We start from the raw sequence: 13,480 nt of genomic DNA, 5'->3' as shown, positions 1-13,480 counted from the left end.
GAAATACCACGTGGTTATAAGTATTCAGACCCTTTGCTCAGCATTGAGTAGAAGCACCCTTTGAGCTAGTACAGTCATGAGTCTTCTTGGGAATGATGCAGCAAGTTATTCACACCTGGATTTGGGGATTCTCTGCCATTGTCCTTGCAGATCCTCTCCAGTTTCATCAGGTTGGATGGTGAACGTTGGTGGACAGCCATTTTCAGGTCTCTCCAGAGATGCTATATTAGGTTTAGGTCAGGGCTCAGGGTGGGCCAGTCAAGAATGGTCACAGAGTTGTTCTGAAGCCACTCCTTTGTTATTTTAGCTGTGTGCTTAGGGTCATTGTCTTGTCAGAAGGTGACCCATGGCCATGTCTGAGGTCCAGAGTGCTCTGGAAGAGGTTTTCATACAGGATATGTCTGTACTTGGCCACATTCATGTTTACTTCAATGTCAACTAGTCGTCCTGTCCCTGCAGCTGAAAAACACCCCTATAGCATGATGCTGCCACCACCATGTTTCACTGTTGGGATTGTATTGGGCTGGTGATAAGCAGTGTCTGGTTTTCTTCACACATACTGCTTAGAATTAACACCATAAAGGTCTATCTTCGTCTCATCAGACCAGAGAATCTTATTTCTCAGTGTTGTAGTCCTTCATGTGTTTTTTTTATCAAACTCTATCCAGGCTTTCATATGTCTTGCACTGAGGAGAGGCTTCCGTCAGGCCACTCTGTCATAAAGGCCCTCCTGGTGGAGGGCTGCAGTGATAGTTGGCTTTGTGGAGCTCACTCCCATCTCCCTACAGTGTCTCTGGAGCTCAGCCACATTGTTCTTGGTGTTCTTTTTTTACTCTACCACCAAGTCGCTTCTCCCACGATTGCTCAATTTGTCTGGACGGCCTGATATAGACTTCTGTTGATCCCAAACTTCTTCCACTTAGGGATTATGGAGGCCACTGTGCTCTTGGGAACCTGGAGTACTGCAAAAAGTATTTTGTACCCTTGGCCAGATCTGTGCCTTGCCACAATTCTGTCTCTGAGCTCCTTGGCCAGTTCCTTTGACCTCATGATTTTCATTTTGTCTGACATGCACTGTGAGCTGTGAGGTCTTATATAGATAGGTGTGTGCCTTTCCAAATCAAGTCCTATCAGTTTAATTAAACACAGCTGGACTCCAATGAAGGAGTAGAACCATCTCAAGGAGCATCACAAGGAAATGGACAGCATGTAACTTAATTATGAGTGTCTGAGCAAAGGGTCTAAGTACTTGTGACCATGTGATATTTCAGTTTTTCTTTTTTAATAAATTTGCAAAAATGTCTACATTTCTGTTTTTTTCAGTCAAGATGTGGTGCAGAGTGTACATTAATGTGGAAAACATGAACATGGTTAGTGCGCGCCATCTGCCTGAACGTCAGTGCAGAAGACGCTGAAGAAGATGGAGCGGCGGCCGGAACGAGGAAAGGTGAATATTGAAAGTGCCGGGGGCCTGAGCGACGGAGAGGTGAGTATGTGATTTTTTTTTTTAAATCGCAGCAACAGCAAATGTGTCTGTATGGAGCATCTTCTGGGGCCATAACGTTTGTGCAGCACTATAATGGGGCAAGTCACTGTATGGAGCATCTTATGGGGCCATAACGTTTATGCAGCACTATAACGGGGCAAGTTTCCGTATGGAGCATCTTATGGGGAAATAACGTTTGTGCAGCACTATAATGGGGCAAGTGTCTGCATGGAGCATCTATGGGGCCATAATGTTTGTGCTGCATTATATGGGGCAAATGTCTGTATGTAGCATCTTATGGGGCCATAACGTTTGTGCAGCACTATAATGGGGCATGTGTTTGTATGGAGCATCTTATGGGGCCATAACGTTTATGCAGCACTAGAACGGGGCAAGTGTCTGTATGGAGCATCTATGGGGCCATAAGTTTATGCAGCACTATAACGGGGCAAGTGTCTGTATGGAGCATCTTATGGGGCAATAACGTTTCTGCAGCATTATATGGGGCAAATGTCTGTATGGAGCATCTTATTGGGCTATAATTAATGTTTGTGCAGCACTATACAGGGCAAATGTCTCTATGGAGCATCTTATGGGGCCATAATCAACGTTTCTGCAGCACTATACGGGGCAAATGTCTCTATGGAGCATCTTAGGGGGCCATAATCAACGTTTCTGCAGCACTATATTGGGCAAATGTGTTTATGGAGCATCTTATGGGGCCATTATTAACCTTTATGCAGGATTATATGGTGCTCCTGATTCAATGTGGATATTCAAAAACACTTAACCTACTGATGTCTCAATTAATTTTACTTTTATTGCTATCTATTTTAACATTATGGGGATTCAGGAATGTGGTTGGCTTGGTCATACAGTTTCAATAGAGTTAAGGTTCCAATGGGGGTGGTTTGGGGGGCGCCAAACTGATTCTTTGCCCCGGGTGCAGGAAAAGGCTAGATACACCTCTGGCAGGGGGGGGGCGCCTGTCGCAACTGCCAACCCCCCCGCCACGGCTTTGAACTTTACCAGCGTCTGCCGGTAAAGTTCAAAGCAAATGATGGAGGAGAGAGCGTCACCTGATGCCCCCTCTCCCGTCATTCCCCACTCTGCCTCTGACACTGCCGGTGCGGGTGCGCGATGTCATTGCGCACTCGCTGTGTGGCAGGCAGTGCAGCGGCAGCTGCCAAGACCGAAGCAGGGAGGGAGTAGCGCGGCACGGGAACGTTGGGAGGTGAGTGTTTTTTTTTCTCTGTAACTAACAGTGAGTACTGGACTATGGGGCCATTCTTGGGGGCAGGGGGGCTGTGCTGTATACTACATGTCTGTGCTATATATACTACATGGCTGTTCTATATACTACGTGGGCTGTGTTATATACTACGTGGGCTGTTATATGCTACGTGGGCTGTGCTATATACTAGATGGCTGTTCTATAAACTCAGTGGGCCGTGTTATATACTATGTGGCTGTGCTATATACTATATGGGCTGTTATATGCTACGTGAGCTGTGTTATAATATACATAATCCCACCAACATGACAACAGTCTGGGAAGCAAAACCCTAAGAGACAGTTTATAGGGGCACCCAGACAAACTAGATCTCCTCCAAAATTATATAATATCCGGAGGACAGGGAGCCAAACATAGAATAAAATGTAAAATCTTTATTGATAAATACCAAATATTAAAATTCAAACAATCCATAACACATAAAGGTGAAGACGTAACCAGAAAACATATGAAGGAGAAAAATCCCCTCCCCCCAGCAATCCCTCATATATCATAAATAGCCACAAAAAGAAGAGGGCAATGTATAATGCGAGCCTAACAGGAACACCAGGTAGTAATGCCCATGTAAAGGGGATACACTGAGTACTGCATATAGTAAATCCCAAGTATCTAGGGGTAAACCAGTGTGCCCGGCAAACAAATGGGACCAAAAAATAGTAAAGGTGACCAGGTGGCTTACCGCGAGAGGGATGAGGAGGGAAGGGTGCAGCCAGAGAGCGACCCCCGACGCGCGTTTCGCGGCGCTGCACGCTGCTTTCCCTTGAGACGCTGGTAGCTCCTCTTGAAATTGACTTCCAATAACATCTTAGATGTGATAAATTGGAGACATGTGAGAAGAAGCTGCTGGCCATAGTAGCATGCTTACAAACAAAAAGGCAGCCACTGTAGTGCCATAGAATGTAAATATGAATTATGAAAACTGAATGGCAATACTGCATTAGAAATATGAAAACTATAAAAAATTTAAAAAATGAAATATGAAAAATTGAGAAAGTTTAGCGCATAAAATCATGTGTACCTGGAAGCCACGATAAGGCATTTCTCTTTTCCAGGACCTAGCAATGCCTTTCCTCCCTTAAAATAAAATCATCTGTATGGGAACATAAATCCTCTGTTAGACTAAAATCTATATCTCTGTAAAGGGATAGTGGTCCTGCCTGGATTAAAAACACGTGTGGTTATAAGGCGGAGTGCTCAATCAGAAGGCTAATGTGCTGCCTTTTGGTTTGAGAGTATATGAGTTGGTGACTCTAGGTTCAGCACCTGTTCACACTTAGTCTATGTTTGGATGTGACAGTCAGTTTTTTGAAGATAGTAGCATGCTTAGGCCACACAGACTACTCGCCATAAGAAGAGCAACATGCAGCCTGACATGGTGGAGTTGAAAAACAGCTCCTGAGACATTTTGGGGAAACTGGTCATGCCAATGGTCCCATGACAAAATCAGCTGTAAGTCTACCTACAATGAAGACTACTGTATACTGATTAATATTCAGTTTCATTGATATATTAACTCTTTTCTTCAGGACAATACCCAATGTATATAGTTATTTTCTTTCACAACTTTCACACAAAAAAAACATTTATTTATTTTCAATATTTGTAGACTTTTATCATTTTTTTAAATTTTTGTATAGAGTCGTGAGAGGTCTTATTTTCTGCAGGATATACTGAATTTTCACTGGTGCCATTTTTAGATATAAACAACATTTTGATCACTTTTTGTTTCTTTTTTTTTCTGTGGCTGGATGAGCAAAATACTTTAATACTGATATTTTTGTGTCTCTTACAGTGTGTATGGTGCTGGATAACTAATGGCACTGACTGACAGCAGGCCCCATTGCAGAGCCAGTGTCAGTCAGGGCCGGGGGACCCGGTTACTCGCTCTGTATACTCAGAGTGGTGACTGAACTGGTGGCTCCTCTGTAACTGAAACCGGATTGTTGCCAGGGAAAATAAAGTTAATTTTCTCTTGGTAGTGATCAGCTAAGGCTTCTTTCACACTTCCGAAATCTGCACAGGATCCGTCAAGACGTTGAAATGACGGATCCTGTGCATATTGTGGAAAACGTGTGCACTGGGCCTGTCTTTCTGAAGGACCCGTCGAGCCTATGTGCACCTGTTGTGTATGCGTCTTCGCAGCGGAAGCGAAAACGCATACACAACACAAACCAGGTTAAAAAAATAAAAAATCTCAGTATTCTCACCTACCGGCGTACCCGCGCAGCGTTACCGATGCTCCCGGCAACTAGCGTTCCTAGTAATATATTGCGAAATCTTGCAATATATTACTAAGAAGTAACGCTAGCTGCCTGGAGCATCAGTGACGCTGTGCGGGAACGCTGGTAGGTGTGAATCTTGCGATTTTTTTTTTTTTTTAATTATTTTTTTTTTATTTTTAACATTATATCTTGTTACTATTGATGCTGTATAGGCAGCATCAATAGTAGAAAGAGAGCGAGAGAGAATGTCCCTGACGGGAAATTCTTCCATGCATTGACCCGTCGCTGGATTCCTGCTTTTCACAGGCAGCGACGTATCCTGCACCCATAGGCTTCCATTGTAGCCAGTGACAGGCAGCGCAGGATGCGTCGCTGACCGATATTCCGACGTGCAGAAAAACGTTCCTCTGAATGTTTTCTCTGCCTGACGGACCGTTTTTTTATACAGGATCCAGTGAAAGACGGATGAAACGGGTGGCGATCCATCACAATCTGTCGCTAATACAAGTCTATGAGAAAATGCAGGATACTGCAAATTGTTTTGCAGGATCCTGCATTCTGAAAAAACGACGGATTGTGACGGGAGATGAAAGACGGAAGTGTGAAAGAGGCCTAAGTATGAAGATTGATGGGTTCCCTTTAAGCTCCTCCAGCTGGCTTTCTAATAAGCTTATTTGACCTGCTCCAAACTTGGGTGAATGGGGTGGGATCAACCATCATATCTATGGATATCTGAAATGTATAAGGCCATCACATTATTTCTTCTAATTGTAATCACAGGTCATTGACTGATGCCTATATACATATAAACTGAAATGTTATACCATTGTGTAATATCACAGACATTGTCCTCAATGGAATGACATATCCATAACTTAATGTCAATATCGTTTCCCTTCCTACAGGAATTTATTTTTGAAGCTGTGGAGAAGGTGTTAAAATCACTTTATCCTGACCTAGTAACTACATCAATTAGCAAAACAGAGACACCGTCCAAAGATAACAATATCAATCATATTGATTCTCCAAGTGAAGATCAGCATAAAATTAATATTGAAAATAAGAATATGGAAGAAGAAAATTTGTCCTTGTCTCCTATAAATAATAATGGTAAAAGTGAGATGCGACCATATTTGTATGTAAAAGATCAGTCCTCCAGCTGTGATCATACACGTGAACCTGACACGGAGCAGGCTGGTGGCAAAAAATACTCTGGTCCACATTCTACTAGTTCCTCATCAGATCAAGTAAACCAGAAAGATGCTGAATGTAGTTCTTATACTGATGCCCAGATTCAAGAGATACAAGCAGTAGGAAATACAACATCCAATAATGATCTTTTAATAACTGATGATACTTGGAGCAGAGGGAATGCTTTCAGAAGCAACGCTATAGACAATATACAGCCGGTAGCGGTAATGTGCCCTTCAGCTGTAAGCCACTGCGGTGAGAAGTCAAATGAAGCTGCTTTGAATAAGAGCCGTCATGAAAATACAGACAACAAAACAAAAAATATAATAACTGAGAAGCCTGGATTTATTACTGCCTATGATCTCATGAACAATCGAGTGACCAAGAGGCCTGTGTCGGCAATAGACATATTTACTCAGGAGCACAGAGCTTCGTTGCTCAATGACAGTCCAGAGGTTCCAGTTGATGAAATTGCTTCAGTTACTTTGGAGCTATGGGAAAAACTTAGTGAAGAAGAAAAGCTCAGGTAAGTTTCTTCACCACGTGATCGCAGCCCTATGAGAAAGAAACCCCATTTATTTTCTATTGCAGTACTACAATGTTTAGTATCCACATTATATGCAAATTGTATAAGTCGATTTGCTTTAATAAGGTAACTTCTGTAGATAATTTGCTTCACTCAGATATACCTCAGTTAGGCTCAGGCCTCTTTCATTTCATAACATGTAAAATCCAAATAATTTACGTTCTGTGTGCGAGCGCGTTGATTCAATGTAAATCGAATTAGTGTCAACTTTTAGGACCCTCATTGCACTGTCAAATTCAAACAATTTGCTATTCAGTTTGAAAAAATCACCACAAAACGCCAGCCACCATTTTACACAAAGCACAAGGCTGACATGGCCTTCCCCAGATGACTTTCCACTATCGCATGACATGTATAGCACAGCCAGTCAGGAGGGGCTATCATAGCCTGTATTGTAATGAAGTTGAGTCAAGAAACGCAGCATCCAAATTCGAATGCATCTGGATAGCATAGCTTACAGCTCCGCAATGAAGATATAATGAAGATATAGAAAGATTCAGTTGATAGAGACTGAGGCAGCAGTGCTAGTCTAATTGATCACACAACTATATATTTTTAAATGGCAGCCGTCCTCTTGCATTTGAGTGTAAATTGTTTCTAAAGGGGATCTGTCAGGTGATTTTTTTTATCACACTGCTAATGGTATCTTTCTCCGATTTTCTTGCTGTAAGCATCGGAGAATTTACAGCCGTGTGTCCTGCTGGTCAAGCATATATAAATTCAATAGGCTGTTGAGGACCTCTCAGGGAGAATGTTACACGCAGCAGGACGTTGAGGAAAAAGAGGTAGAGCTTCATATGGATGCGGAGAGGACATTGAACTATTCCAGATACTGGCAGGGGATGTGGCTAAGGCTACTTTCACACATCAGGTTTTTGGTTTCAGGCACCATCCGGCAAATTTGCTTAAAAATGGATCCGGTGTAAATAGTAAAAAAAGGATGCAAACTGATGCATCGGATCCGTTTTTTAGCTGGATTCGGTTCTATGTACTGCGCATTTTTTTTGGAGAGAAAGAGAGAGATAGAGAGAGACACAAAACAAAGCTTCTGGGCATGCTCAGTGTGGAAAAAGGGATTTGGTCGCTGGAAATGTTCTTTCACACATCAGTTCTGTGCGTTTATTGCTGGAAACGTCGCTTCAGGCTTTTTCGCTGGACACAAAAAACGTTGCAGGAGACGTTTTTTGTATCCAGCAAAAAAGCCTGAAGGGACGGATCCGGCACAAAACGGATGAAACGCATGTCCTTCAGGCACAATCCGGCAGTAATACAACTCTATGGGGAAAAAACGGATCAGGCATCAGAAAAAAACTGATCCAGATTGTGCCTGAAACTAAAAACCTGATGTGTGAAAGCAGCCTTATAGTCAGTATGAAATTAATGATCTACCATTGCATCATTGTAAAGCAGACCCAATATCCCTCTGCCTATGCTATCAATAGGGCTATGACAAGGAGCCAAAGCCACAGCAGCAGTGATTACAGTATATGTGTCATAATGGACCATATGTTTTCTCTGCCACAGCACCAACCTGATGCAATTAAGCAAAAAGAGCACTCCACCTCAACAGCCAGGCTTAGTCGCACATGGGCTGTGCAATTTCTCCAGATGATACACTGAGCCCTGACTCCTTTGACTTTTGGGTCAGCAGATTCGACCACTGACTAGGACTAACCTTGTTTTTCATGACCATATTGTCTTTTTCAACCTGCAAGGTATTGTCAGAAAAGGTTTCCGGCGGAGCGGGTTAATTTATCTCACCTGAGTAAAACAGATTTTCTTGGGGGTATAAAGATCATTTTTGTGGAAAAAATATGATTTTTTTTATTTTCATGTCTCTACATTATAAACTTCTGTGAAGCAGTTGGGGGTTCATAGTGCTCACCACACATCGAGATAAGCTCTTTGGGGGGTCTAGTTTCCAAAATGGGGTCACTTGTGGGGGGGGTCTACTTTCCAAAATGGGGTCACTTGTGGGGGTTTCCACTGTTTAGGCACATCAGGGGCTCTCCAAACGCGACATGGCGTCCGATCTCTATTCCAGCCAATTCTACATTGAAGAAGTAAAACGGCGCTCCTTCTCTTCCAAGCTCTGCGGTGCGCCCAAACAGTGGTTTACCCCCACATATTGGGTATCGACGTACTGAGGAGAAATTGCAGAACAACTTTTGTGGTCTAATTTCTCCTGTTACCCTTGTGAAAATAAGAATTTGTGGGCGAAAAGATCATTTTTGTGTAAACAAATGCGATTTTTTATTTTCACGGCTGTACGTTATAAACTTCTGTGAAGCACTTGGGGGTTCAAAGTGCTCACCACACATCTAGATAAGTTCCTTAAGGGGTCTAGTTTCCAAAATGGTGTCACTTGTGGAGCGTTTCCACTGATTAGGGACATCAGGGGCTCTCTAAACGTGACATGGCGTCCGATCTCAATTCCAGCCAATTCTGCATTGATAAAGTCAAACGGCGCTCCTTCGCTTCCAAGCTCTGCGGTGTGCCCAAACAGTGGTTTACCCCCACATCATATGGGGTATTGGCGTATTCAGTAGAAATTGCACAAAAAATTTATGGTTAAATTTCTGTTTTTACACTTGTGAAAATAAAAAAAAAATGGTTCTGAATTAAAATGTTTGCAAAAAAACTTAAATGTTCATTTTTTCCTTCCACATTGTTTCAGTTCCTGTGAAGCACGTAAAGGGTTAATAAACTTCTTGAATGTGGTTTTGAGCACCTTGAGATGTGCAGTTTTTAGAATGGTGTCACACTTGGCTATTTTCTCTCATATAGACCCCTCAAAATGACTTCAAATGTAATGTGGTCCTTACAAAAAAATGGTGTAGTAAAAATGAGAAATTGCTGGTCAACTTTTAACCCTTATAACTCCCTAACAAAAAAAAAATTGTTTCCAAAATTGTGCTGACATGTGGGAAATGTTATTTATTAACTGTTTTTTTTGTGACATATCTCTCTGATTTAAGCGCATAAAAATACAAACTTTGAAAATTGCAAAATTTTAATTTTTTTTGCCATATTTCCGTTTTTTTCATAAATAATCGCAAGTAATATCGAAGAAATGTTACCACTAACATGAAGTACAATATGTGACAAAAAAAACAATCTCAGAATCAGCGGGATCCGTTAAAGCATTCCAGAGTTATAACCTCATAAACTGACAGTGGTGAGAATTGTAAAAATTGGCTTGGTCATTAAGTACCAAATTGGCTCTGTCTCTAAGGGGTTAAACAAGTATAAACATACTATTAACTATTATTAAAGAAAAGACAATTATACCAACTTTATATCCTCCAATAATACACAATATATTTACTTCTATTTATGTTTCTAATTCTACTCTTAAAACAAATTCTTGTATTCCAAGCATACATTTCTTTTGCAATTGTTAATTCTCCTGTTTCAAAGGAGGGATCCTTGTCAACCACCCGAGGACTTCTCATATTGATGTTTTTCACTTTCTCATGCCTACTCTCCGGTGATTGGAGGGGACTAGGTGAATGGTGTTGTGAATTCTTTATTCCAGGGGGCTCAATTTTTTGAGTATTTGGGAAATCTATTGTGTCTTATGGTGTGGTTAAATTTGTACACATTATGTGTGTTATGATTCCTGGAGTGGACCCACTGGATCGTGGTGACGACCGTTCCCAGGCGAGCTGACTAGGTGGAACCGACCCCTATACAGAGACCTTTAGGGGCAAGCCTAGTAGGGGGACACACCGCGATAGCTTGTGCCAGAGGGGCGGCTCGAGGACAACGAATCAGGGTACTCACCGAGGACCAGATGGGTGGAGCAGCCACAGAGAGAACCCGGGACTCAGCACATGGCAGGGTTCACACAGAGGGTACCGGATACAGGGACAGAGCAGAGCACGCACTGGAAGCATACAGGGACTCAGCAGAGCATGCACGCACTCACTGGAAGCATAATGGGGCTGAGCAGAGCACGCACTGGAAGCGTGCAGGGACAGAGCAGAGCACGCACGCACTGGAAGCGTACAGGGACCTGACGTACTGAAACCTAAGTGGGCCTGATGGGAGCACAGAAGGGCACAATAATAATCAGGCGCTTCCTCTAGCAGGAAGTGACCTGATATACCCAGAGGCTGCTGTCCAGGTAGGACAGCACTACTGGGTCAGTACAACCCGGCATCATAAAGAACCCAGGAGTGCGCGCGACTGCGACCTAAGGCTGCCGTCACACTATCAGTATGTGATCAGTATTTTACATCAGTATTTGTAAGCCAAAACCAGGAGTGGAACAAATAGAGGAAAAATATAATAGAAACATATGCACCAGTTCTGCATTTATCACCCACTCCTGGTTTTAGCTTACAAATACTGATGTAAAATACTGAACAAATACTGCTAGTGTGACGGCAGCCTAAGCGTCCTAGCGCGCATGTACGGGGAATGGGATCCCCAGCGCGGCTGAGGACCCGGAAGTGGAGGAGGAGGAACGCGGCAAGGGACCCGAGAAGCTAGGTGAGTATCACAGTGTGCCGTAATAATGTGTAGCTATTCTTTCTATGATGTCCTCTATTTTTGGCGGGTCTTTCCTTTTCCAATGGGATGCAATTAAATGATTTGTTACTATAATTATATGTGAGACTATATAGATATTTTCTTTTGGTATATCATTTATCCCAATTGCTAGAGTTGTTAATTGTGGAGAGAGTCTTTTATATTATTGTATGTAATCTGTTGTATCAGTTGTTCCACTTTTTTCCATGTTTCTTTAATCGAGGTATATTCCCAAAAGATATGCTTGATGTCTCCCTTTTTCCCGCATTCCCTCTAGCACAATGGTGACTGTTCTGGGAAGATTTTATTAAGTCTAACTGGGGTAAAATATCATCTTTTGATCAGTTTCTAAAAAGTTTCATGCATTGTAGCGCATGTATTGGATTTATATACAATGTTGTTATTAAAAAGTTATTTATTTCATTATTGGGTTCCTTGATCAAAGTGATTATTGGTTTAGGTATTTGTAGTTGTTGTTATTTTATGTTTTAATGTCCAAGAATTTTACGAACTCTATATGATCTAATTTATATTTTTCTTGCAGTGTATAGAATGGTAACAGTTCTTCAGTTCATTCTTGAGATACAGTACAGACCAAAAGTTTGGACACACCTAATTTAAAGATTTCTGTATTTTCATGACTATGAAAATTGTACATTCACACTGATGGCATCAAAACTATGAATTAACACATATGGAATTATATACTTAACAAAAAAGAGTGTAACAACTGAAATTATGTCTTATATTCTAGGTTCTTCAAAGTAGCCACCTTTTGCTTTTGATGACTGCTTTGCACTCTTGTCATTCTCTTGATTAGCTTCAAGAGGTAGTCACTGGGAATGGTCTTCCAACAATCTTGAAGGAGTTCCCAGAGATGCTTAGCACTTGTTTGCCCTTTTGCCTTCACTCTGCAGTCCAGCTTGTTGTGAATTCCGCTCTTGGGCTCCCTCCGGTGGTTGTAAGTGGCACTTTTGTGAGTTCTGCTCTTGGGCTCCCTCTTGTGGTTTCAAGTGGTGTGGCTGCTCCTTGGAGTTAGCTGTCAGCAGCTGCCTCCACTGATCGTCTCTTCTGCTCGGCTATTTAGGCCTGGCTCTTTCCTTCAGCCAGTGCCACTTGTAAATGGTTCCTGGTTGGATTCACATCTCTTTGGATTTCCCTGTTATCCTGACCAGTTCAGCAAAGCTAAGTTTTTGCTTGCTCTTTTCTGTCCATAGATTGTGGACGTATCCGTTCTGTGCTTTCTATGTTTGTCCAGCTTATCAGTATGAATTAATTCTGTCTTGCTGGAAGCTCTGGTAAGCAGATTTACCCTCCACACCTTTAGTCAGGTGTGGAGATTTTTTGTAAACTCTGCGTGGATTTTTGTAGTGTTTAATACTGACCGCACAGTATTCCATCCTGTCCTATCTATTTAGCTAGACTGGCCTCCTGTGCTCATCCTGGTTTCATTCTGTGTATGTCTTTTCCCTCTCCACTCAGTCATTATTTGTGCGGGGCTAGTCTATCCTTTATGGATTTTCTCTGAGGCAAGATAGCTTTCCTGCTTCTATCTTTAGGGGTAGTTAGCTCTTAGGCTGTGACGAGGTGCCTAGGGAGAGTTAGGAGCATCCCACGGCTACTTCTAGTGTTGTGTTGAGCTTGGGGACTGCGGTCAGTACAGTTACCACTTCCTTCAGAGCTCGTTCCATGTTGCTCCTAGACCACCGTATCTTAACAGTACAAGTGGCCAAAAATGAATTAAATGCATCTCAAAAGAAGGAAAAGAAAGTTCTGAACCATTTTTTTTTCTGTGCTCTGGTTTGTCTTTTTTTTCCTCTTGATATCTGGGTGGTTCAGGATATATGCTTTGGCATGGATGTTCAGGGTTTGTTTTCTCGTGTGGATCAACTTGCTGCAAGAGTACAGAGTATCCAGGACTATGTTGTCCAGACTCCGGCTTTAGAGCCTAGAATTCCTACTCCTGATTTGTTTTTTGGGGACAGATCCAAGTTTTTGAACTTTAAAAATAACTGCAAATTGTTTTTTGCTTTGAAACCCCGTTCTTCTGGTGATCCCATTCAGCAAGTAAAAATCATCATATCCTTGCTGCGTGGTGACCCTCAAGACTGGGCTTTTTCTCTTGAAACAGGGGATCTGGCATTATTGAATGTAGATGCATTTTT

At 42.1% G+C, this 13,480-nt stretch overlaps 1 protein-coding gene across 8 annotated transcripts in view; it reads left to right on the top strand.

Moving 5' to 3' along the window:
- The window catches only part of PMS1 (PMS1 homolog 1, mismatch repair system component), a 439,606-nt gene that overhangs the window by 316,439 nt on the left and 109,687 nt on the right, over nucleotides 1-13,480 (top strand). For all 8 annotated transcript variants that reach the window (XR_011314688.1, XM_069733861.1, XM_069733857.1 and 5 more), the window contains one exon: nucleotides 5,908-6,719. Coding sequence is in view for 7 of the 8 variants with exons in the window: in XM_069733861.1 (XP_069589962.1) it covers nucleotides 5,908-6,719 (812 nt within the window). In the remaining variant the exon portion in view is untranslated. The remainder of the gene's footprint in view (nucleotides 1-5,907; nucleotides 6,720-13,480) is intronic.

Source organism: Ranitomeya imitator, chromosome 7 (genome assembly GCF_032444005.1).
Source record: "Ranitomeya imitator isolate aRanImi1 chromosome 7, aRanImi1.pri, whole genome shotgun sequence".
In the NCBI taxonomy this organism is placed as follows: domain Eukaryota; kingdom Metazoa; phylum Chordata; class Amphibia; order Anura; family Dendrobatidae; genus Ranitomeya; species Ranitomeya imitator.
This window is presented reverse-complemented; position numbering and strand designations above follow the sequence as displayed.